This window comes from Danio rerio, chromosome 19 (assembly GCF_049306965.1).
Source record: "Danio rerio strain Tuebingen ecotype United States chromosome 19, GRCz12tu, whole genome shotgun sequence".
NCBI classification, from domain to species: Eukaryota; Metazoa; Chordata; class Actinopteri; order Cypriniformes; family Danionidae; genus Danio; species Danio rerio.
The window spans coordinates 3,689,876-3,716,498 of record NC_133194.1 but is presented as its reverse complement, the minus strand read 5'-3'; the positions used below and the strand labels follow the sequence as shown (position 1 = coordinate 3,716,498).

At 35.4% G+C, this 26,623-nt stretch overlaps 4 protein-coding genes across 6 annotated transcripts in view; all 4 read left to right on the top strand.

The window, feature by feature from the left end:
- si:ch211-133n4.6 overlaps positions 1 to 26,623 on the top strand; it is a 127,128-nt gene that overhangs the window by 13,342 nt on the left and 87,163 nt on the right. The window lies entirely within an intron of this gene.
- On the top strand, positions 1,774 to 11,132 carry si:ch211-133n4.7. Its single transcript, XM_017352325.4, has 9 exons — positions 1,774 to 2,030; positions 4,493 to 4,621; positions 4,707 to 4,751; positions 7,197 to 7,268; positions 7,407 to 7,469; positions 7,585 to 7,647; positions 7,761 to 7,900; positions 9,886 to 9,998; positions 10,191 to 11,132. The coding sequence occupies exons 1-9, from the start codon at positions 1,958 to 1,960 to the stop codon at positions 10,357 to 10,359; spliced, it is 867 nt and encodes a 288-aa protein (XP_017207814.3). The 5' UTR covers positions 1,774 to 1,957; the 3' UTR covers positions 10,360 to 11,132.
- LOC101885869 (endonuclease domain-containing 1 protein-like) lies at positions 10,415 to 15,315 on the top strand. Of its 2 annotated transcripts, XM_073931395.1 has the most exons (3): positions 10,415 to 10,545; positions 13,290 to 13,351; positions 14,592 to 15,315. In XM_073931395.1, the coding sequence occupies exons 1-3, from the start codon at positions 10,542 to 10,544 to the stop codon at positions 15,111 to 15,113; spliced, it is 588 nt and encodes a 195-aa protein (XP_073787496.1). In that variant the 5' UTR covers positions 10,415 to 10,541; the 3' UTR covers positions 15,114 to 15,315. The 2 variants fall into 2 exon arrangements, with proteins under 2 accessions (XP_073787496.1, XP_005159398.2); XM_005159341.5 differs by lacking the exon at positions 10,415 to 10,545 and having other exon boundaries at positions 11,508 to 13,351.
- On the top strand, positions 21,641 to 25,115 carry illr2 (immune-related, lectin-like receptor 2). Its single transcript, NM_001128371.1, has 7 exons — positions 21,641 to 21,753; positions 22,603 to 22,731; positions 22,835 to 22,876; positions 23,137 to 23,208; positions 24,096 to 24,250; positions 24,737 to 24,846; positions 24,938 to 25,115. The coding sequence occupies exons 1-7, from the start codon at positions 21,678 to 21,680 to the stop codon at positions 25,113 to 25,115; spliced, it is 762 nt and encodes a 253-aa protein (NP_001121843.1). The 5' UTR covers positions 21,641 to 21,677.

Here is a 26,623-nt window from a genome sequence, read left to right as displayed (position 1 = left end):
CTATCTTCGTCTGGAAGAAACCCCCCTCCTCCCCTTCTTCCTCCTTTATCCAGAATGGGCGGCACGGTGGCCCAGTGACTAGCACTGTTGCCTCACAGCAAGAATACCAATGGTGTTGGGTCCTCGCTGAGCCATCTGGTATTTCTGTGTGGAGTTTGCATGTTCTCCCCGTGTCCGCGTGGGTTTCCCCCGGGTTCCCCGGTTTCCTCCCACCATCCAAATGTGCTCTATATTATAGATAAAACAAGCCTAAACCTTTTTTATAATGTCTTACTCTCAGGAAGTTCGCCTTAGCCTCAGCAGCGGGGGAGTTTGAGATAGACCTGAGCTCAATCTCCACTCGCCCTGCAAAAGGGCTCTCTCCCGGGACAGCATGCCAAACAAGCTATGTATAAATCATGAGCTAAGTGTGAACTCTTGAATTTTTTTTCTTTTGACTATCCTGTGTTTTAAGTTAATTTCATTAATAACGTTTATTACACATAACATAACACTTTAGCAACCACACAGAATACTCTAGCAACCAAATAGCAACCTCATAACAACCACAAGTTAGAAATCTCAGAACTACAGTATGTGAAAACTCCTACTTAATTGTTTTAAGGAAAAGAACGAAACTGAAAGCACAAAAACCTGTACACTGTAAAAAAAAATAAAGAGATTTTATTGATTTATTTTTGTTGTTTCTAGTCCAAATATTGAACAATTGTTCAATCAAAAAGCAGTTTTTAGACATGCAAAAATACTGTCTTGTTTTGAGAAATCACATTTTAATAGGTGATCAGCAAGTACGGTCCAACCAAGCTATAGATATCTGCAAAATCCAACATCGGTCAAACAAAAATTTTAAGGAAATTCTTAAAATAGTAATAATAATTAGCAAGCAGCGGTTCAGTAAGTGAAAATCTTTTTGATGGCAGAAGGTAACGAACAAGATATTTCCTCATTTTCCTTCGGTTTAGTCCCTTTCAAGAGTTCACACTTAGCTCATGACTTACGAACGCTCCTTTGGCATGCTGTCCCGGGAGAGAGCCATGAGCTCAAGGCATTCCTCGAGTGCAGGGCTCCCTCCCTTTGTGGGGCGAAGGGAGATTGAGTTCAGGGCGATCTCACAACTCCCCCGCAGCTAGCCAAGGTGAACTTCCTGAGAGCGAGACGACAAATTTTTAGTCGTAGGTTTAAGAGGTCTACGATGCGGAAATTTATTTTTATTTTTATTTATTTATTTTTTTGAGAGAGAACTGCAGGCTAGCGCCGCGCAGAGATACCAGAAGCTCAGTAGGTAGCCGGAGCTATTGGTATTGCTGCTGGGCCGCCGAGCTACTTATTTTGGATAAAGGTGGAAGAGGGGGAGGAGGGGGGATTCTTCAAGACGAAGATAGTTGTAAGTGGAAAAGGAGGAGATATATATGGGAACTAGGGATCCTTGATTGAAGGATCGTGATTAGCTAATATGAGCCAGCTGGTTTAATCATGAGTACGTACTCCTCTCGAAATTAGTTTAATAAATTAAACTTCACTTATTAATCAGAGGTCGCAACAGTAGAATGAACTGCCAACTTATCCAGCATATGCTTTAGACAGCGGATGCCCTTCCAGCTGCAACCCAGTACTGGGTAACTCACATTTTAAATGAAGCATTTTAAAGAACAAAACTGACAGATTTGGTGATATAGTCATGCCTCCAAAAACACCACAAAAACAAGCTTAGCTCTTTCCATATTTGAGATTATTTGCTTTATATTAGACTTAAAAAAGCATTAGAAGGTCTCTGATCTTTGAATGTCAAGTTTAGTTCATCTACACTGGGATGCTTGTGTCATCTTTATTTTTTGACATGGCACAAACTTAAACTGACTTCCTGTCTATATTGATGAGTAGCATTTTATGAGACTTCCTTATTTTCAAGCAGTGCTCAGATCTCATTAGCCAACTCATCTTCTGTCAGGCTCATGAAATGGACTCAGTCTATGAAAATTCTAGAATCGTCCTTTCAACGGTTGCTTCAAATGAAAACTCTCGGAATGAAGGTAGGGCTGCAATCTTATCAGTTTGCAGAAATGAGCATTTTATTGGTCAAATATAGGTTTTCTTCATTCAGTAGATGCTTTTGTCTAAAATGGCTAACATTGAGTATGTTTACATGGACACTAATACTCCGATTTTAATATGATTAAGACAATACTCTGATAAAGAGTCTACAATGTAAACTAAAGTTTTTGATGACCTTAATCTGACTAAAGTCATAGACAAACTAAACGGAAATGGGATAAAGACATGTGGAGTAAGCCGATTTTAGTGGCATTATTGAAGTGCAGTATGACATGTGAACACCTCAATCAAACTATTAACATAATGTAAGACTTCGCCGCATTTGGCAATAGGATTGTCAATACACACACAGCCGTTTGACACTATTCTCTGCACCTAAAGAGATCCAATCCCTCAATTTATCAGAAGCTGCATGAATGAAATGTACCGGAATAAAAGTGAAAGTGCCAAACTGCAGTTAAAGTCAAAAAACTAAAAATGAACCAGCCGGAATTAAGTGAAACTCTGGCGGAAACATTGGACAGCCGCAGTGATGCAATGATGTTTATCGATCTACTATAACGTGTGAAACGGGACCATGAAAGGGTCATTCAAAAAGCAACTCATGTAATCACCTTAATCATATTGTCTTACTCGGATAAATCAGTGTTTGAATATATGGATTTTATAGATTCATGTCAACCTTATCATGTAAATAAAAGAACGGTCTTTTTGTAGTTCAGATAGCAGATCATGAAAAACATTTTTAAAAACTAAGAGTTGTTTTTTAATATCTGCCAACGTGAAAAGTGGTGTGAATGTGACCATGAAATTTTTTATTAGCAAATCAATTGTTCAGAAAAGATGCAAAACTACACTCAGCGGCCACTTTATTGGGTACACCTGTCCAACTGTTTGCTAAAGCAAATTTCTAATCAGCCAATCACATGGCAGCAACACAATGCATTTAGGCATGTAGACATGGTCAAGTCGATCTGCTGCAGCTCAAACCGAGCATCAAAATGGGGAAGAAAGGTGATATAAGTGACTTTGAACATGGCATGGTTGTTAGTGCCAGACAGGCTGGTCTGAGTATTTCAGAAACTGCTGATCTACTGGGATTTTCACGCACAACCATCTCTAGGGTTTACAGAGAATGGTCTGAAAAAGAGAAAATATCCAGTGAGCGGCAGTTCTGTGGGCGCGAATGCTTTGTTGATGCCAAAGGTCAGAGGAGAATGGCCAGACTGGTTCAAGCTGATAGAAAGGCAACAGGAACTCAAACAAGCACTCGTTACAACCGAGGTCTGCAGAAGAGCATCTCTGAACACACAACACGTCCAACCTTGAAGCGGATGGGCACAAACATAAAACTGAGGCTACAATTCACACAGGCTCACCAAAATTGGACAATAGAAGATTGGAGAAACATTGCCTTGACTGACTCGATTTCTGCTGCGACATTCAGATGGTACAGTAGGTTCAGAATTTGGCATCAATAACATGAAAGCATGGATTCATCGTGCCTTGTGTCAACGGTTCAGGCTGGTGGTGGTGGTGTAATGGTGTTGGTTGGAATGGGGTGAGGGGCAGGGCGGTTGGCACACTTTGGGCCCACTATTACCAATTAAGCATCGTGTCAACGCCACAGCCTGCCTGAGTATTGTTGCTGACCATGTCCGCCCCTTTTTCACCTCAGTGTTCCCCTCTTCTGATGGCTACTTCCACCAGGATAACGTGCCATGTCATAAATCGCCAATCATGACTGGTTTCTTGAACATGACAATGAGTTCACTGTACTTAAATGACCTCCACAGTCACCAGATCTCAATCCAATAGAGCACCTTTGCGATGTGGTGGTGAGATTGGCTTCATGGATGTGCAGCCGTCAAATCTGCAGCAACTGTGTGATGCTATCATGTCAATGTGCAGCAAAATCTCTGAGAAATATTTCCAGTAGCTTGAATCTATGCCCCAAAGGATTAAGGCAGTTCTGAAGGCAAAAGGGGGTCCAACCCGGTACTAGTAATGTGTACCTAATAAAGTGGCCTGTGAGTGTATATACCCGTTTGTCTCGGTTGCTTTATTGTCATTGAATTATATCCAGTTTTACTGTACAGTACTTCAGGTTTTCTTAGCAGTTTGTTTCATGAATTATTTGCATTTTTCCATATCTGTGGAGTAACAGTGGTCATGGCAAACCACAATGGCAAACATTCAATTAAAAAATACATGTTAAATATTCAATAAAATGTAGCTTTCACTGAAACTTTAAGCTATATGTTTAGGGGACTAGAAGACAGCCCGTTTTTGTGAATTGTTATTGTATTTAGTAAAAAATTATAATAATAATTCAATAAAATGTACATGAACCAAATCATGTTAGATCCTAAAAGAAATGCTGTAGTGTAGTTTTTTATGGTTTAGAAATTAATAGTTTCCTTTACATTTCTAACCACAGGAAACCACAGTTATGAGCAAGAAAGTGAGAGGGAAGTCAATACCGCAAAGTGGAATAAACTTCTGCTGACTGTTTTTGCTGTGTCTCTGGTTTTTGCTCTTGGAGGTCTCTGTGTTGTAAGCATACTGTGTACGTATAACTCACATCTACAGCAGAATAACAGACATGTAGATTTTCTTTGTGAATTCACTGCTTGTGTTCTGTCTCTATTCAGATGTCAGGGCTTTAACGCAACAGTCTGCCCAAACTAACACCAAAAGTGAGTAAAACATTTGAATTTTAATTTATTTTAATTGAATGTGCCAGTCTTTTAGTGGACTTGAGATGATGCACTATGTTGATCTTCCCAAGAGTCATGAGAACTGAATGCTTATATTGCTTTGCTCAATGGCTCAATATCTAGTCGCATCAGCGAAATAAAATTGAAGAAACAAAATCAATTTGAAAAAGTGAAAAATCGTAGTATTTATAGTTGCAAAATGGCTGATGCATAATCAGTATTGGATATTTTTTTTAATAATCTCAGCTAATTACGTCAATAAAATTATGATGTTCGATTACAAAATTCTGAAGAAAACTGAAAACCTGTATCCACTGACCTCCTTTGTAGGAAAAACAGATACTACAGAAGTCAGTGATTAAATGTTTAAGCTTTCTTTAAAATATCTTCTTTTCTGTTCACGTTTAGATCTAGTAAAGGGTGAGTAAATCATGGCAGAATTCTGGGTGAACTATCCCTTTACGTCCACTACCAATACTGAAAATACACAAAACATGATGAACACAACAGCTTAGCTAAGTTTTTCTACCAAAAAGAGAAAGAAATAAAATACATTCAGCCAAAAAGACAATGAGCAATTTTGCGGTGAAGTGAGATCTACTAAATAAACGTAGAGAAAGATACACAACTGATGACATAGAGTTTTAAATGACAAGGACGTCACTCCCCTTTGCGGGAAATTCAAGACAATCTTCAACTCCATCTAAAGGTTAAAGGTGCCATATGTTTGACACCCAGTGGTTGAACTAGGTATTGCACACCTGGTTCAAAACACACTTAAGGGCAGGTTAAAGTCTTTAGAAGACTCAAAAACTTACATAAAGCACCTTTAAATAGAAGACTATCATATGCAAAACAACTGCCTCACGTGCAGACCCACATCACAAAATGTGTTATATTACTGTTACAATGAAACATTATGATGGGTGATTGTAATGACACTGCTTATGTAATGTGTTTCTCTCAGCACTGACAGTATGTTTCATGACTAGATATCACTGCACTCAATACACTGCAGCATGTTTCATTCAAAGGTAAAAATAAAAAGAACTCCCAGGTATAAAAATTAAGTTGTATTTTTTTTTTTAGACGTAATTGTCATACTTTAATTGAACTATACTAAGTGGATATTGAATGTGTTATTTTGGAACAACTTCAAGCATATTAATTGTTATTTTACATATACTTTAGTTTAATTTTAAGCTATTTGAAATATGTTGTAACATACTTAGTTGTGTTAAAATGGGCATACTTTAAGTACAATTAAAGTGTACTTCTAAAAGGGTATTTTTTCTTTAAAGTACATTTAAATGGTATATTTGAAATACAGTTAAAGTATATTTTTAACACAGTTGAAGTTTACTTTAAATTCAGATGAAGTGTATTTTTAGCCCAGCTGCATGAGTGCATTTTAAAACCAATTAAAGTATAGTAAAAACCCAGTTGGAATATACTTTAAGTTCAGATAAGATATAATTTAAGCACAGCTGAAGTTTATTTTAAAACTAGTATTGTTTAAGCTCAGTATTGTTTATTGTTTAAGCTCAGTGAAAGTATATTTATTAAAAAAATATTGTAAGATTCATATTAATGTGTTATTACTAAACTTGCTATACATTTGCAGAGTACTACAAGACCCACTTTATATATATATATATATATATATATATATATATATATATATATATATATATATATATATATATATATATATATATTTATATATATATATATATATATATATATATATATATATATATATATATATATATATATATATATATATAAATAAATAACTAAATTACTCAGAAGAATGTATTTTAATTATAATAAAAATATGCCGTAAAAGTACAATACAAACACAAAAATCTGCACAGTTTTTAATGCTTGAAAACTGTAATTTTCAACTTTTTTGATTGACAATTAACATTGTACAACAGCGTAAAGTAACATTTTTAGAATATTTAGTAAAATACAGGCTTAAGCACTTGCTCATTTGCAGTATTTAAAATGCTTCATTATGTCTAAAACAATTACAAAAAACAACATACAATACTTTAAACACACTCAAACTAGCACTGTTTCCCAATGTTCTTATACAAAGTACACATAAAACATACTTTAAGAATAAAATTAGTGTGTTTTGTGTAAATACATTAAAATGCATAAATAGTATGCTTGCGTTCCAAAATATTTTTGAATAGTGCAATTACGCATATTTTTTTACCAATGTACTTGTAGTACATTGAATACATGTAATGAATACATTAAAATGCAAACCAATATATTTAAATAGCAGTTTAAATATGCATGTTGTTTGTGCTAATTGTACTTTAAACATACTACCTATTCAAGTAATATATTTAAAGACCACTTCTTTTTCACCTGGGCTCTCTCTTTCTTTCTTCGCTGCTTTTGTTTTAGTCATGAAGAGACAGCTTGAGGAACTGACAGCAAACTGCAGCAGAGTTAAAGATGACCTCTACATTAAAGACTGTGAGTTATGTTACCGTCAGACCCAAGCCTAATTTCAAACCACGTTTACCTAAAATAATTTATTTCTGTTAAATAAACAACATTTAGTCTTCAAACTCATTCCTCTAATTTGTTCTCACTCGTTTCTCCTTGTATCAGCCATGATGAAAGATCTGACAGCGAACTACAGCAGAGTTAAAGATGATCTCCACATTAAAGACTGTGAGTTGTGTTACTTTCAGAGCCAAACCACCTTTATTCCAATGACTCATTTTTGTTGAATAAATATGAGTGAGTCTTTTAACTCATTTCTCTAATTTGTCTCTCCTTGAATCAGCCATGGTGAAAGAGCTGACAGCTAACAACAGCAGAATTAAAGAACAACAGTCCTTTTATAAAGGTGAGCTGATCATCTTTCATAACAGATTTAGACGACGAGTTCATCAAACAAACATCTGCAAATTCAAGAGTGTTTGAAAGATCTAATGAATCACTTTCATATGCCTTTTTCAGCATTTAGAGCATCAAACATGACAGCTTTTCAAGGAAAGCTGTATTTCTTCAGCTCTGATAAACTAACTTGGTCAAGCAGTCGAGCTTTCTGTGTTTCAAGAGGAACCGATCTGGTCACCATAACCAGCCGATCTGAACAGGCGAGACATTTTAAAGCTGTTGGATGTTCATTGAATCTGTGAACTTTATGGGCCCTATCATACACCTGGCGCAACAATTGTTGTTCGCTAGTTTCAGCTCGACGCAAGAGTCGTGTTGACGTTTTGCAGCACGCTGTTTAAATAGCAAATGCATTAGCGTTCATATGTGCGCCCATAGGCGTTCTGGTCTAAAAAAGGTGGGGTGTTAAGGCGCATTGCTGGCGCGTTGCTAATTTAAGGAACTATAATAGTCTGTTCAATAGACCAAATCAAAGCACGTCTATAGTCCAGCGCAGAGCGCGTTAGTTGTGCACCTCACTTACACACTGCTTAATACACACAGGATGCAGAGCAAACATACGCAAACATCTTTACATATGAAAAATAATTAAAGGATTAAAATATTACAAAAATTTAAATTTTTTAGCCTACATAAATATTAAACCATACTTTCATGCCTTCTTTATCTCGGGAGGCTTTCTCAGTTCATTCATAACAATTTGCTTTTGTAATAATATTATTATTAGCTGTATTATTTATTTTATGCATATTTATATTTGTTTTAATAAAAAACAAGCTTGGACAGCATGTGTATTAGGATGTAACTCAGTTTTTTTGACCACACTTCATTATTATTGTTGTTCATTTATTTGTTTGCTGGAAATTAGAACTGAATTGAAAAATAGTTTTGAAACAAATCTTTGCGCTTAATAAACAAAATTAATTGTTTATAGGCTAATGGATGTCTGTGCGTAAAACATGTTTTCCTATCCACGAGAGTGAAAGTGAAAGTAATTAATTAGAAGGCTCATCTCTCATTCTCGCGCTGCAGATGCTCTGTTTATCTGTTTTCTCGCTAGTGAAGTGTTCAGTTTTTTCACTTACAAAGTCTGTCATGTAAATAGCGAATGCGCTGTGGCGACGCAACTGTCTCTTAAAGGGAATAAGAGATGAGACTCTGATTGGTTTATTCTCAAAATGCACTATTGAAAACGTAGTCCCACGGACGTTTCTGGAGACAGCGGAATATGGGGGGGTACGTACGGCCGCGTTTATTTTTTTCAAGCAAACGCTGTGGGGCGGTGTGACGCTGTGACGCTGTTCCCTTTCGCGCTTGCCTTACCTCCTTGTGGAGGGCTTCCCCGGTGCAACCCGTTTGTCCACTCAGCTCAGCGCGTACGTCGGCAGGCTCGAGATGCGGAGAGGGGTCGACCACGGCGACCGTTTCGAGTCCGGGGAAGAGCAGCTCCAGCAATCAGGTAAGACAAAAACAGAATCCCAAAAATTAAGTGAACGAGTTTCGTGACAGGGTGAGAACGCGGCGAAATCCGAAAACGCGGTGGAATAATAAAAATCAGGGCTTTTATTTTTTTGGACGGCTTTTGTAAACTGTTGCTCGGGTTTAGGGAAGCGAGCGGGCGGGCGGATCGATCGGTAAAATCAGTTGGGTTCAGGGAAGGAGGAGGGCGAGTCGGCCGATTGGCCGGTCGCGCAGTCAATCATCCGGTCAGTCGGATAGCGGCCTCTGGCGGGTTCACGCGAGAACAGCGCGGGTGCAAACCACGCTCGCGAGAGAGGCGTCTGAGGTGCGGAAAAGCGAGCAACAGCGGCCTCTCGCGGATTCGCGAAAACAAAAACTGCAGCCGTTCGTACCCGCCGGGACGTATTCCGCGGTCTCCAGAAACGTCCGCGGGACTACGTTTCCACAATGAGCCCGGGTTGTATAAATCATTAGGAGAATAAGCTCAACCCTGTTAGACCATGCGCCACAGCGCAAAGAGGATTTTTCTGTCCTTTTATGAGCAAAAGTAGATTCTGACACGACACGCTCTTAATGCGTTTGCGCCCTGCGCTTTGGACTTTGCGCCTAGGTCGTCAAAATAGAGCCCTACATGTTTGACGTACTTCACAATAATAGAAACAGCAGAACACAATCTTTTTTTAACTCAAATATACAATTTATTCAAAATGTGTCTTTCCATAAGGCATTTCTGCAATCTAAAATGAACGAATGGACATGGATTGGACTCAGTGATCTGGAGACTGAAGGACGTTGGGTTTGGGTGAACAATCAGACTCTTAATGACACTGGAGTAGAGTAAGAACTTTGACTGAACTTGTTTAACTTTCAATGCAACACAAATATAAATATATGAAAATAGATATATCTGTTGTGATATTTTTTTATCATTATTATTTCTATTGTTTAATTTTAAGCAAAAGCCTAGTTTTCTACACTTTATTTTTGAACAAAAACCTGAACCCTGATTGTCTGTTTCTGCTATTGAAGGTTTTGGTACAAGAGGCAATCTGGGAAAAGTGAACCTGACAACTGGACAAAGGATGATCCCTCTGGAGAACACTGTGCTATTGTGAAATATGCTCTCAACTATTTAAAAAGCTGGTTTGATGTTTCTTGCGAGCATACATACAAGTTCATCTGCGAAAAGAAAATTTAATCAGTCAAAATTTAATTCCATCAATTGGAGCTAATTAATAAATTCTATTCTACAGAGAAAACTAAACTCCTCTTCTGGATTTGCTCACTCAATGTCATGCTATAGACGTCTACAGTACTAATACGCAAGATTTTTCCTTTCACACACTTTTCTCCTTTTGCAGGCTGACTGAGCTTTCTAAAATGTGTGAGTAACATGTTGAAATAACTATATGCATTTATATAAATAAAATATAATTTTAATGAAACGTCAAACCAATTGATTATTTTATTATAGGACTATAACTGTGGATTAACAAATATTACATTTATTTAAAGTACTGCTCAAAGTCATGAAAAAATATATGAGAAAGAAGAAACTAACTATTAAAATAAATCCATATAGGTCAGATTTTTGTGCATTTAAAACTCAATGAATCTACTGAAATCATTCATGTATCCTTTATGTATGATCCCAGGCAATTTAACAAATTAAATCTTCAATTTAGGGCTAAAAATTTTAAGTGCAAAAGGAAAAAAAAATAGTTTGTTATGTATTACATAATTGTTATTAAAGCAAATTCTAAATTAGGAACCTAAAGAGGACGCAGCATTAGCGACCTCCAGAGGAGAAAAGGACTGAGAGAAATGCAGAAAAGGCATTTCTATTTCTCTTCTGTCTTCAGAATGACATGTACATTTACTATATTTAATCATAAAGCACACTGGGATATATAGTGTTGTATTTTTTTTCCTATTAATAATAAAAACCTGAAATTAAACCACAATAAGTGTACTTACGGTTGTGTTATCTTTGACTAATATTTAAATTAGTTTGATGATCTGAAATAATGATATTTGATGATTGTAAATGTCCCTCAGACTTTGTCTAGCACTCGGTATAGATTTCAGGAAATTCACTTTCGAATACAAAGAACAATGTTACTTTGGTATTATACTAGGGATGTAACGGTGCCAGAGTTTCACGGTACGATAATACCTCGGTGTGAAAGGCACGGTACGGTATTCATTGAGTAATTTACAGGAAAAACAAAACTAATGAAAAGACTCAAAAAAAGTGCCAAAAGGGTTTATTTACCTGAGCACTGAACATATCAATGACATACAAATTAGCCATCTATCTGTGAGTTTCGAAACAGGAACTTCAATTTTTCAATTTTAATAACAAAAAACTATTAAACCATATAAAAAAAAATAAAGTTTCAATTTAGTATTGTTGAAAACTCATCACATTCAACATTTAATCAATCACTCACTTAGATAGAGATGGGGGTTTTTAAGGAAAATTATCATATAACTATAATCTGGTAAAGCTGGGATCTGTGGGGGATGTCCCTGCAACAGAAAAAACCCTCTCATTTGAGAACTGAGGTTTCTGGGACAGAGAGATATGATTTAGCCAAGGTTGACAGCAGTGGGTAACATTGCGCATTGTCTTTCCACCACTTGAGAGGACAAGCCATGAGTGAGATAGAGGTCTCTTTGCGGTACAAGCCAATGTCTGCATCAATCTAACAAGTGTGCTGTGTTCTGCAGTCCCCATGACTGTTTTTAGTCGTATTCCCCGACTTATATTTCACCACAGTCTGGCAGTGCCAGCATACTGTTTTTTTCTTTGTCTGTCACCTTTTCTCCTTTTTCGTATCTTTTTAGAAAGAAAATGATGGCCATGCCTAGGCTGATGGTAATTGTAGTTCCCGCTACCTCCCGTTCGCTTCATTCGCCTGAGCAAACTTTTCTCAGAAATATAGTTTTATTGAGTCATGGGCCTACGGTAATATTAAAAAAATACTATTGCGGTATGACGGTATTTACAATATTGTTACATCCCTATATTATACATTTGTATTATTCATTAATTCATTTTCTTTCTGTTTAGTCTCTTATTTATCAGGCGTCACAACAGCGGAATCAACGGCCAATACACTGAAAGAAATTATTCAAAGATGATTCCTTGGATTTACGTTAAGTGGTTGTAAATAATTTATTTGGACTGAATTTAAACAAACAAATTAAGTTGAACATTACTAAATTTTATTTGTTTGTTTAAATTCAACACAAATAAATTGTTTGCAACAGTTCTGCATGCAACACTTTTTTCAGTGTTTTATGCAGCAGATGCCCTTCCAGCCACAACTTAGTACTGAGAAACACCCATACACACTCAAACACTATGGCCAATTTAGTTTAATCAATTCACCTACAGCGCATGTGTCAAAACTGTTGGATCCCCTAATTTAAATAAATACATTATAGGGCTGCTGCTGCACAATATATCGTTTTAGCATCGATATCACAATGTGATCATTCGCTGTTTTTATAAATAAAAATATAGATAATATAATTAATCAACATTTATTATTAAAGGCTGGTTATATTCACACAATACTGCCTTTAAACTCTTTATAAATGGCATTTTTGCATAAAAGGTCTCCTTTAATGCAGTGCAGGCTTGTGGGCTTAATGAAGTGTCAAAAAAACCTAACACATCAGAATGTGATGTGCTGAAATGCAAGTCTTCTTCTGAGAAGCTCATAGGCTTCCGTGTGCAGGCGTCATTTCTATTGTCACACAGTATAAATACTTCATTCAGTGAGGTTCAGCATTTGATTGTGGGAGCTTTCTATAGCATTTCTACAACTACTTCAGCTTTATTTTTGACTCACGATTCACTTCAGCTGAAGATGCGTCGGTCTGTCGTCTCTGCGCTGCTGGTGTTCAGTTTTCCCTTCATCATTACTGAAGTTGTAGATTCATTCAGTAAATGCAGTCAGTTTTTTCTAGAGGGAAAGCCTCCGGTGATTCCTGGCATTCTGAAGGATTCGGTTTCCCAGGATAACAACCGCTACAAACTGATCTGTCAACGATACAAGAACGCTTACAGATTTGCTACCCTCTACGATACAACAAATAAGATCCCTGTTTTCTCAGCATACAGATATACTGGGTTCAAGAAAGGAAGACCACAGATTCGATGGATGATTGAGCCACAGGTGATTGTTTCTAATTTAATATTGTATCAGAAATTAACCGAATATTTTTGTCTCAAAAAGTATGTGTTATATATGTATTTATATATATACACAAATAAATTGTTTGCAACAGTTCTGCATGCAACACTTTTCGTTTTATACTTCCAAAATAAATTTTGTCTACATCCACATTTCCCTAAGCAAATTATAGCATTTTATTCCAATGTTATTCTAGGTGTTTTTCAGCGAAAAACTGGTACATTCTATTTACTGACTATAGCCCCTTTCACACATACAGACCTTTCCGGAAAATTACCGGCAATTTTCCGGAAAGGTTGTATGTGTGAACAGGTCCTTTTTGAAAATACCGGTAAATTCGTTCTGGCTATTTTCCGGAAAGAGAAGTTGTAACATTACCGGCAATTTGCCGGAATGCTGCGCTGTGTGAACGCAGAAGGAATATTTCCGGAATAAGCGCGTGCACGTCTAGAACGTGCTGACGTAAGACTTCTGCTTTAGCCAATCACAACAGTCAGACGCATTTACGTCCGCGCGGTTTGTGAGAATAAAAGCCTTTGAATATTTTTCCAGACGCATTTAGCTGCTAGAAGTTAGTCAGATAACGTTTATATGTTCTCCTTAATGCCAACTGTGCAAATAATCATCGATAAGATGCTTATGATTAGCCGTTGTTTGTTTACCTTCAAGCTTTGCGTGTGCCCATGAAACAGCCTGTGAGCGGCAGCACACGCACATATTATGAACATCTCGAAATGCGAATATGATCCTGTGAAAGTTGTTTACAATATTGATCATCAAAAGAGTTTGTAATTTAGTCAAATGTTTACAAATACAAGCGCAGCCGTTTAAAGCTCATTTGTGGTGAATGATGTCAGAATTTACCGGTATTTTGGAATGGATGTGTGAATGCTCTTTTTCCGGAAAATTTCCGTAACGTCCTCGCCTGTGTGAACAGCGCTTTTTTGAACATACCGGTAAAGTCGTTCCGTAAATTTTCCGGATATTTTCCGGTATCACTGTGTGAAAGGGGCTAATGAAGATGCCCAATATGTTTGCATTTTTGGTTTTCTCTAACTTATTTCAGCAGTCAGCATCAGGTGACATATATTATTTTAAACAGGAGAAGCTAAAGTTTCAATCTTTCCCTTTAAAATTCCAATTTTACATTTTTATGACTTAAAAAAAAGATAAATTTTGCAGCATTTTAATATCCATCATTTTATCTTCGTCTGTTGTGCAGCTTGAAACTTCAGGTGTTCAGATGCGTGCACGACGTGTTAATCAGGCGTATACAGAAGACTACCAGAAATTGTATAGACTGGATCGTGGTCACTTATTTCCCAATGGCCATGCAGCGAATAAAGACATTGCTGAATCTACATTCACCCTGACCAATGTTGTACCACAGTATAAAAGCTTTAATGGTGGCAGCTGGAACCGTATGGAGAATGATGTTAGAGAATTAATGGATTCTGACTGCGCAAAAAATCGTCCTGCCTATGTGCTGACTGGAGCTGTGCCGAATCAAGAACATTACTTGAATCAAAAAGTCAACATTCCCACACACATGTGGAACGCATTCTGCTGCTATAATAAAACGAAAAGCACATGGGTATCCCGAGCTCACTGGGCTGCAAACAAAGACGAGAGTGAAGATAAGAAGAAGAAAATCCCTGAAAAAACACTGAAGGAATTACTGCAGTTTCTGGAGGAGAAATACAATTCAGTAGTCACGCTGTTCAACAAATGTTTGTATAACTGAAGACAACAAGCTAAAATTTGTGTTGTTTTATCTACTCTTCTGTTTAAATCTACAGTAGTGCTATGCAATTAATAATGACTAAAAGTATATACAAGCTTGTCAAGGTGGAATGATGATGATCGAAGTATCCTGTTAATAATTATGCCAGCTATTTCATTGACCACTGCATGATGCAAAACAAATAAATGCTTTCAAAATATGCAAAAATTCTACTGAGTTGTTTAATTTTCTGTGATATAGTGTATATTGTCATATGAAACAGGACAGGAATAAAGGAAAACATTGTTGCACGTACATTGATCAGACAAAAAATACAGTATAAACAGTTTTTAAAATGTCAGTTTATATATATATATTAATAAATAATACATATACACTACCTGACAAAAGTCTTGTCGCCTATCCAAGTTTTAGGAACAACAAATAATAACTTGACTTCTAGTTGATCATTTGGTATCAGAAGTTATATGAAAGGCAAAGGCCTCTAGATTACGCTTACCAAAATTATTACCAAAATTAAATATGATCTGCCTTGATTTTTAATTTCTTCATGAGGACAGTAAGGTCTGACTTTGCTTAGACAAAAGTCTATAACTGACAAGTTGTTTTTAGGGTGTGACAGACCTTAACCCTTTGGGGTCTGAGGGTGTTTTGGGGCTCTGGAGAAGTTTGGACATGCACTGACATTTGTGTTGTTTTCAGTATCTTTAAAACATATTAATGGCTAAAGTGTGATAACACTGTAAACAGCACAAGTTGGGCTACAATAATACCTAAGCAGCATGTTTGTATGTGTTTGTATTTTTGAGAAAGGAATGTTTATGCGTGGTAGGGGAAAAACAAAAATTTTGAAGCCACTGTAACAAGGCCGTGAAACACACAGAGAACATTTGTGCACAAGACTTTTGAGAACTGGATCTTGTAGACTTTAAATTACTACATCATTGACTACATCATTGTAAATGACTACATCATTGATTCTCAAATCATTTAAAATGATGTGAGAATCATCTTGTTCACTTGCTCACAGAAAACAATATAATGAATTAAATTTTCTAAGTCACTTTCTGTGTAAAAATGGTTTATGCAAGAAGGCGTTAACTATCATTACTATGCAGGGAGTCACACCTGAGAAGACAAAGACCTGCATAATGAGCTGCATAATGAGCCACCAGACAGGTATGTGACTAAGGGTTTCAAGAAAGAATCTGAGAAAAAAATAAATAAAGTTTATATATATTTTGTTTGCAGTTTATTTAAAATATATTTAACTATCACATAAAATAACTCAATACTAGTTAACCTAATAAACTCAGTTACCACATAGGAATTTTAAACAGAACAGCACCTGTATTGTAAACAAGTTATTTTTATTATATACATATAATAATAATAATACATATTTTATATATATATATATATATATATATATATATATATATATATATATATATATATATATATATATAATTGTTTATTTCATATAACATTACATTTTTCATTATAGGTCTATGTTTATCATTATATGCTATACGTTATAGGATACACTTTGTATAGCAATGAAACTATAAGTGGCCTGTAAGGACATATTTCATATAAATCATAAAGGTTAGAATAAAAGACTTACCAACAAAAATACTGTCCTTTGCTGGGTCTATGTCTGGATGACAGCGAGAAAGCGATGAGATCAGACCTCAGATTCAATGTGTGGCCGCACGTCACAGTTACTTTACTGCAATTTTTTTAATATTGGCTCATCTAAATAAACTTTTCATTCGATTAAAAGCTGAAATATTGCCAGACAGACGAAGCAATTTTCGTTACTTGAAGAGAGCGGCCTCAGTGATAAAATGCGCGCGGGCACACAAACACACACACACAATACACTCTTGTCGACTTATTCATTATTGATGTTTTAACATTAAACGCATCATAATCAAGTGAAAAAAAGAAAAGCTGAACTTTGGAAAACGTGGTTACTGCAGTTGTTGTGATGGTTGCTTTGTTTCTCTGCAGCTGGCTTATTAATGGCACGGCATTGCTAAATCACTCGTTTTAATTTAAAAAAATAAGATATTTATTATTAAACATTGTAAGATGATGGTCGTGTGATTTTTAAAATGAGAGTATGCGTTGCGTATTTTTGGCTACTGATCTTATCTACCCGCGACCCATACATAGTTAAACATCAGGTGTGTTGAAGGTGCATGTATAAATTAGTGTTTCCTGCAGATGCTGCCACCTTTGTCAGGCAAAGTTTGAAGATTGCCTCATTAACATTTTTAGGTTCTTTTTTTTGCATTTGGTTTGAACCCAAAATATAGCCAAACAGGCGCTTTTGCATTGCGTTTTGACACTAAATAGTCCGCCATTCTCTTTCTGTAAATTCGACTCCCCTTGTTCTCCTCATGTGATAAATGAAATATGACGCATTGTAGCTATGTTCAGATTTTAATTAGTCCATGCTCTCGTCTTAAGTAAATTATTTAGAATTATATTTTCTATTTAATTCAAATAAATATTTATTAAAAAAACTAATACTTAAAAAAAAAATGTGGGGACGGCGTCTATCGTGGCAAGCCAACCATCCACTCTGCATCCATCTCTCGCACGCCCCCATACTGAAATGTAACCCCAAACCATGACTTTTTCTTCACCAAACTTGACCTCTTTCTGTGAGAATCTTGGGTCCATGTGGGTTGCAATAGACCTTCTGCAATATTTGTGATGATTCGGATGCAGTTCAACAGAAAAATCTACCTTCTGCCACTTTTCCAAATGATCAACTAGAAGTCAAGTTACATGACTTTTGTAGTGTATTCGTTCTTTATTTTATTATTATTATTATATAATAAATTATAGTTTATATAAAACAACAGAAAAGACCTGTTTTATTTGAAGGAAATGTAATTATTTTATGTTGGACATTATCAAGAAAATAAAAATGTTTTGGAACTGAATCAAATTTTAAAATGCAATTCTTTCTTTCAAAGAAGTGGTGGATTTTTATTTTTAGATGACCAATTCCTTAAATCGTATTGGGGAAAAATGTAAAGTAACATTTTTTTGCTTTACAAGAACCTATACAAAATATCTGGAATGAAATTTGGTAGGAGGGCACAGCCTATAATAAAAATTAGAAACTCTTATTACTAAAATTTTCTCAATAATTTTGAAATAATGTTTAGGCAAATAATGTGCGATCATCATTACTTGCTGGGATCACCAAAAGTAGATAATTTTATCTACATCTGATCATTAAAATTAGTTAGACCATTTTTAGGTCACCCCAAAAGAAAAGTGCAAAATTAGCTTATGCATTAAACATTAGCTGTAGGGTGTAACTGTTGATCCGCCAAACCACAAACATCTACTGTACTGTATAGTGTTTTAGCACATCTGCAAGTGCTTTACACATCTCAATATGATTTCTTTAGGCAAACACAGCAACTAACAAGAAATCATGAAAATGATACACTCAAAAACAAATTTAGGCCTAACAAATGAGATTTAAAATGTCCATCCATTTAGATTACACACTTTTAACATAATTAAACTATTTAACCTAATGTGATTGATATTTGTAAGGAGTTTGGAGCTGCATCAATATTTCCCCAGAGAGTATACTTCCAGCATAAACCACGGCGAATGAAGTTCTGCACAAGACTTTTGGCCAGCGGAGAAATTAAAATGGTCGTGCACAACTAAGTCTGGTTCTCTCAAGGTTTTTTTTCTTCACTCCCATCAGGTGAAGTTTTTTTTCCCTCTCCGCTGTCGCCACTGCCTCGCATGGTTCAGGATTGGTAGAGCTACGCATCGATGAATTGGCTCTTCAGTGTTTGAACTCTCAGTAATGATTAAATCACACTGAACTGAGCTAAACTGAACTGAACTGAACTTAAACACTAAAACCTTAACCACACTGTTCCAGTTACTGAACCACACTGTTCCAGTTACTATGACCATTTATGTGAAGCTGCTTTGACACAATCTACATTGTAAAAGCGCTATACAAATAAAGCTGAATTGAATTGAATTGAATTGAATTGAATATTAAGTGAACCAATCTCATAGAATTGAACTTTTTGCATCTGGCTTTTTTAGTAGATAAATTTATTCAATATTCTTATTTTTTAACTGATTAAATCAGTTTGATTGAGAGGATTTGATTAAGAACATATTTAGAAATAAAAAAAAAATCAAAAAGTAAAATCAAAAAGTTAATGATAAACTTCATGGTGATTAATTTTAGAAAGGTACTGTAAATCATAAAATCAACTCAAGTTCTGAGAAGAGCACAGGATATAAGATCTCTAGAGCAACACACCAATATGTTTGCAAGTCAAAGAGTGTGAAAGAACTTAACACTCAAATTAAGTGTGATGTCTGACTCAGTTCATGCTTCATTATTAATGCCATAATAAATAATGAATAGATTGTATTCATTATCTTACTATAATTTTCTCCACTTGTTTGATCTCCCTGTCCTTCAGTATTGAACAGGCTTTAATCTCCAGAGCTAAACAGAACCATGGTGGTGAAAAGATTAGTGAAAAATCATACTCAAGTAAAAGTACCATTACTTACCCACAAATACAGTGCAAGTAGTGTAAAAGTAGCCCTTTTACCCTCAAGAGTAGTGAGTAGCTAGTATCACACTGTGAAAAGCTGATGTGTTTACATCCAATTTGTACTTGTTGTGTGTGTGTGTGTGTATGTGTGTGTGTGTGTGTGTGTGTGTGTGTGTGTGTGTGTGTGTGTGTGTGTGTGTGTGTGTGTGTGTGTGTGTAAACGTAATATTCTGTAGTGCATTTAGTTATTGTTTAAGACTCATTGTAATTCCAGTCATCATAACAGTAGGCATGCTTCATCTTTTCATCAGTGTAAACAGTCTTTGGGCCATTATATGTAAAGATTTTGGCCTTCTTCTTAGACACTTTAATTTTTAATTTTGCCGCATTTCTTAACTCCTAATGTCGCTAGTTAACACACTAAATGCATTTTCTTTTCCAACACATCCCATAATTTATAAAATATCAACCTCTACTAATTGGTAGATATGTCGGTTTATGGTAAAATTACCGGAATTAATACATATTCTATGAAAAATATGAAGTGTAAAATAATCAAAATAAAACATTTTTGAATACTAAATCATCTTTATTTTTCAAAGTATGCCATAAAATATTTCAAATTTTCATTTAACATGCTTTGTTGTTGTTGTTGTTGTTGTTGTTGTTGTTGTTGTTGTAACAATAAAAGCAAAATCAAGTCGTGCAACAGGATTATGTTTGTTAGATTTTTTTGTAAACCAACAATGCTGTGTAGTTTAAACCATTATTACAAACAGTCAAAATATGGTCAACCATTTGGTAGAGCAGGCAGTTAAAGGGTTAAGCGCCAGGAATTAAACAACAAAAAATAAAGTAGTGACTGCAGGTTGAAGGAAAGTAGAGGAGTAAAAGCACCAATACTGCACTAAAAATGCACTCAAGGGAACGTAAAAGCACATTTTTAAAATGACTTAGCAAATTACAATTTCTGAAGAAAACTGCTCATTACAGTGATTTGAGTATTTGTAATTTGTTACTTTACACCACTGACAGCAGCATGCAATGTTGTTCAGAAATGTTGATTTTTGTGATACAGTATAACAGTTCCCTAGAGTAATGCTAATTGAATTTAATAATTTAATTTATGTCATGATTACTACTAAAATAACTAGGTTTATTTCTTGCTGGTAGCCACTGACTCCCATAGTCATTTTATCTCTTGAAGCTCCTCATTTCTGAACTGCTGAATTGCATGAACATTTTGGCAAGTTTGAAATGTTTAGTCTGAACGTTTGTCAGTACAACCTGCATGGGTAAAAATACAATATGATATTTATATGATATAATTGTTTTTTGATATCTAAATATGATATCTATTGAGCTCCAGCCATAACTTGACTTATACATATTTCCATTATTGCATAAATAACCATCTCGTGTGAATGTAAAAGCATTTTTTATTTTTTTGGCAATTATAAGATTGTTTTTGTGAAATATACTGTTTTTTAAAAAAAGATTTACTTTGATGCTTCACACTTTTACTGATTTTAATAAAGTGCTTCAGCATCATGTATAAAACTGCAGTGCATTGCAAAAATAGCAGGTCTAAATGTCAGATTTATGAAGTTAAATTCCAATTGCAGTTCATTTAGATAATATAAAATAATACATTTAATGTGATATTTTTCAATCAAACATAAATTAAACCCTTTGGTGTCAAATGTGATGTATGATAAAAAGAAAAAAATGTATGAGGATCAAACTTGTGTCAGAATAAAAATACTGGTATATTAAAGTGAACAAACAATGGAACGTGCACTTGTGAATTGATCATTCTGAATTTTGCCCTCTGGGAATATCATATTAATTGACATAGCTTTTATATGTAGTTTACTATGCTACTGTGTGACATTAGTACTTCCTGTGCTAATTTCATAGATATATTTGTTGTGGTTTCCTTACGATCAGTCACTTGGAGACTCAGAAGTAAGATATCCGTCAGGCTAATAAAATGGATCTGGTTTATGTCAATTCTGATTTTGTATGTTCAGCAACTGCTTCAAGTGACAAAAGCTCACATGACAAAGGTAAGAATATTTATTAACAAAATTAAAAGATGAAACTCTTATTTAAAAAAAGAACTAACATCCTATAAGGGATCAATTTACTGATGATTGTTGTTGCAGAATAAATAATTTCTATATCCATATTTTGTGAAAACATATTCTGTCTGTGGCCAGTCTGTTGTACTGTAAATAAGCTGTAGTTTGTATTTTAATAGACACCTATTCTATCAAAATTCACTGTTTTATATTTATGTAAAAACTGTTAATGAGATGTAGATGATGAAATAAATATATTAATTTGATTTGAGGCATACATTTGTAATACTCAAACTGAAAAAGATAGTAATTTTGCAAACTTCAAAATCTGATAAACCACATGTGTCTATTACTGCATTATATTTACTTCACGTTGAGTCTTGTGTTTGGTTTACATTATTAACTACATACAATTTTATCAATTCAAACCCACACGAACGCAGGGAAAACATGCAAACTCCACACAGAAACGCCGACTGACCCAGCCGGGACTCACACCAGCGACCTTCTTGCTGTGAGGCCACAGTTTTAACCACTGCACCACCGTGTCACCCAATACAATTTATTCATAGATTTAAATTAAATGAGAAAAAATTCCCTGATAATATGTCAAATAAGTGTTAGTTGATAATAAATGCATACAAATATAATAGGTCAGGAAAAATTCAACACAACAAAACAGTGTCACACAAAGACACATTTACTTTATCAAAGGAAGCATAAATATGGCTTAGTTGAGACTAAACCTTTCCTTGACTCATTACTGTTTTAACTAAATGTTTATTTGACTTGACCTGATAATTATTAGAGTCTTTATCTGACTTCTAATCACAGGTCAAAAAACCTTCAATAAAGATCATCATCGATGGACTAAAGTTCTTTTGATTGCTCTCACTGTGTGTCTTTTATTTGCTCTCGGAGCTGTCTGCACCCTGGCCGTGTTTATGGCACGCACAGAAACACGTAATTCAGTTTACTCCTGAACTCAAGCCTCAATGCAAGCTTTACACTTTTGCCTACATATTCTGTGGATTAATTTTGTATCTGGTGCTTTTTCTAGATTCAGATTTCAATGTGTCTGTGTCTGATCAAGAACACAATGCCACAGGTCAGTAAAAAAAGCAACCACGAAGTGATTTCATTTCTGCTTTTGTGCACAGAATAAAACTTGTGAAAAACTTGATCACTTACTATATATGCATTCATTCATTCATTTTCTTGTCGACTTAATCCCTTTATTAATCCGGGGTCGCCACAGCGGAATGAACTGCCAACTTATCCAGCAGGTTTTTACGCCCTTCCAGCCGCAAGCCATCTGTGGGAAATACTATATATGCATTTCTATTTATTTATTTTTTTTGCATGCAGATTACAAGGAACAGCTTGATGTGCTGCACATTCAGCATCAGGAGATGCTTCAAAAGCTGAACAGATTAAACGGTAAGTGCTAAAACAGTGTGCTAAAATAAGGAGAGAGAACACATTGCTGCAGCGTCCCAATTCACATACTATCAGGCCTAAATAGTATTCGAAAATAGAATTATTATGCCCCTGTACCCAGTTGGCCCAATGAGGGTGTCTACTGGTGGATGAAGGTTCACTGCGTGTTTGGCCTTTCATGTCAACAATAGCCACATTTCCATTGTCGGGCATAAGCAGTGTGGCAGAAATCATGTCGCATTTGCACTGTCAGGCTAGTAGCTATAAATATATATATATATATATATATATATATATATATATATATATATATATATATATTTACACACACACACATATATATATTTACACACACACACATATATATATATACACACACACACACACACACACACATATATATATATATATATATATATATATATATATATATATATATATATATATATATATATATATATATATATATATATATATATATACACACACACACATACACACACATATACATATATATATATATATATATATATATATATATATATATATATATATATATATATATTTATATTACACTGTGTGTGTGTGTATGTGTTATATATATATATGATACAGAACATTCATAGTTTGAGATGACCTACTCTGTGTGAGTTGGGTGAAGGGGAAAGTGGGTGAACAAGGGATTGTAGGAGAATGAGCTTTCCCTGTGTGGAGGTAAACTAAGCAACATAAGAGTCTGTAAATGAGGTCTATACCAAAAGCTGGCACACTGTTCTGTTACACACTCAAATGTATGTACATTTTCTTCACACTTTTAGGATGTAGTACAAGTAGGCAAATTGGGATACGGCATGTGTAATATAAAATAACTGAACTTCTTTACACAGAAAGCAGCGGCTGTGCACTCTGTGCAGTTCACTGGACTCATTCTGGAGGAAAGTGTTACTACTTCTCTACAGTCAAGATGAACTGGACACAGAGTCGAGATCACTGTGTGACCAAAGGAGGACATTTGGTGATCATAACCAGCAAAGCAGAGCAGGTCAACACTTCATATATTCTTTCTAACACCAAATTTTTTCCCTCTCAAGCTTCACTGATGGTTGAGTTTTGGTTGCATTGGGGTCAGTGGAACTGCTCTTTAGTTGATCATCCTACAACATTACACACATATTGAGCTGAATCGCTTTTGCACAAACTGAAAATACACAAGCGTTCTACCAATATTCTGCCGCCTGCTTAATCATCTTTAATCATTTTCCTGTTCATCATTTTAAAGTGGCTTTAACTAGAGATGACTTGACTGATATACAGCAAAACAACCAAAAGAAGAGAAAAGCAAGAAAAAAGTATTTGCAGGGAACAAATATATTTTGTTCACAAATGTGAAAAAAAAAATACAAAATAGCAGCTAAGCATGTCCTTAATTTTTAATGAAATGTTTGAGAGATTAATTATTTATTTACACTTTTCTGCTCAGAATATTATATGCATCAAAGAAAAACTAAACTTTTTTTTTCTCCATCAGGATTTCCTTGCCTCTAAAATTTCAGTAACCCACTGGATTGGTCTTAATGATATGCACACAGAGGGACGCTGGGTTTGGGTGGACAACCAGCCACTTAATAAATCAGTAGAGTAAGATCTTCATTAATCTTGATAATAAACATACTGTAACTCTATAAAGGCGACTATCAGGCTGCTACTGACAAATATATATTTTTAAAAGATTCTGGATGAAACGAGTGAATGGGAACAATGAACCTGATAACTGGACTAAAAATCATCCCGGTGGAGAGGACTGCGCTTGCCTGGGTCACTCTTTGGGAGCAACTGAATTCTGGAACGATGATCTGTGTACTGCAACGAAAAGATTTGTGTGTGAAGCCGCTGCGGCCATTAATTAAAATGTTATTACAGAATAGTTTTCCCTTGCAGAAAAACCACAAGCTTCGAGTGATAAAATCACATGTAATATTTGAAGAACAGACATGTAAAACATGCGCTTTTGGATCTTTGTCTTTGTGAAGTCCATATAATCACCTGTGGACGAGTGGAAATCCGATTAAAAGTTTCACATAAAAATGTTTAAAAAGCACAGAAGACTCTTTTTCACGTTATTGCACGCTGACATTTGTCTCAAACTTTTGCCGATCAGAAGGTCGTACCACATTTTCTTTATGCTTAACATTTGAAATTGTAATGCCTAACAACCCACTAAAGACTATTGCATTGTGCAAATGATTATTTTGTGTGTGTGTGTGTGTGTGTGTGTGTGTGTGTGTGTGTGTGTGTGTGTGTGTGTGTGTGTGTGCAAATGTTTCTATTAAAACTAAATCTTTTGAGCTATAGGAAAATAAAAATGTTTGAGTGTTAGAAGACCATAACATCAGTTTTAGAGTTTCACAGGAGAGGATGCAGCTGATAAGGTCTGACTGGTCACCTTTTTTGTGCAGAATCATGGTTAACTTTGTAAATCCCCACAAATTTGTCTGACAAGCATGCTACTTTGCAACCTTTTTCAATGCCATGCAGTTTTCATGTACTCATTCATTATAATGATTTAATTTTATCTACAGAAATAATTAGCAAAATAAAATCTACTTTTTTTAAGCATGTTTCTCTTTTGGCTGGATGAATGTGCATGTGTCTGTGGGCGTTTGTGTTATATATTTGTGTTTGTGACTGTGAATCCAGTAGCGTAACAGAAAAAACGACAGATCAAACTGTTGTTTTATGTGTGCTGACTGAGTAACTGACTAATGCATTAAAACTAGGGTGTTCAAAATAATAGCAGTGTGGAGTTTAATGTCAGAATTCATTCATAGTGTGAAAAAAGAGGAAAGTCCCACCCATAAGTGACAATCTCTCTCTCATTAGAAATGGACGTTAGCCCTGTTTTGAATCTGCCACTATGCTGAGACATAGGCATTTGTAGCTCTGCCCTGTTTTGAAAAGAGCACAATCTCATTTGAATTTAAAGCAACAGTCACCAAAACAGCACAATTATGATCAAAGTCTAAAAGGGGCAGTTTCAAAGAGTTTTAAACATTATTTGTGGGCTATTTTGAGCCTAAACTTCAAAAACACACTGTACGGACATCACAGACTTAGGGTGTACTCACACTACGTACAGTTGTCTTGAACCGGCTGAAGCACGCATGTCTCTCCACCCGTCTCACCCCATGGCCCGCATTCACATTAAATTCGGGCCTGGGCATGCTTATGTCATCGATGATGCGCTGTTCAGAAGGCGCTCTCGCTCAGCCCAGTGGAGATTTCGCTAGTTATATTGTTTTAGTCTTTTGGGTAGCAGTGACACACAGTCAAATATTTCGCCAAACAGATCTGCCACTTTTGACGCTCATCATAAAGTCCTCATGCTTCAGGAATTAGGAGGTTTGCTGAAGGTACA

Bases quoted from the DNA above. Each gene is read 5' to 3' on its own strand.
- illr2 (NM_001128371.1), top strand. From the start codon at position 21,678: ATGGATCTGGTTTATGTCAATTCTGATTTTGTATGTTCAGCAACTGCT. The intron at 23,209-24,095 runs GTAAGTGCTAAA...TTCTTTACACAG, and splicing joins AAAGCTGAACAGATTAAACG to AAAGCAGCGGCTGTGCACTC. The intron at 24,251-24,736 runs GTCAACACTTCA...TTTCTCCATCAG, and splicing joins TAACCAGCAAAGCAGAGCAG to GATTTCCTTGCCTCTAAAAT.
- LOC101885869 (XM_005159341.5), top strand. From the start codon at position 13,043: ATGCGTCGGTCTGTCGTCTCTGCGCTGCTGGTGTTCAGTTTTCCCTTC. The intron at 13,352-14,591 runs GTGATTGTTTCT...TCTGTTGTGCAG, and splicing joins GATGGATGATTGAGCCACAG to CTTGAAACTTCAGGTGTTCA.
- si:ch211-133n4.7 (XM_017352325.4), top strand. From the start codon at position 1,958: ATGGACTCAGTCTATGAAAATTCTAGAATCGTCCTTTCAACGGTTGCT. The intron at 4,622-4,706 runs GTACGTATAACT...GTCTCTATTCAG, and splicing joins CTGTGTTGTAAGCATACTGT to ATGTCAGGGCTTTAACGCAA. The intron at 7,648-7,760 runs GTGAGCTGATCA...TGCCTTTTTCAG, and splicing joins ACAACAGTCCTTTTATAAAG to CATTTAGAGCATCAAACATG.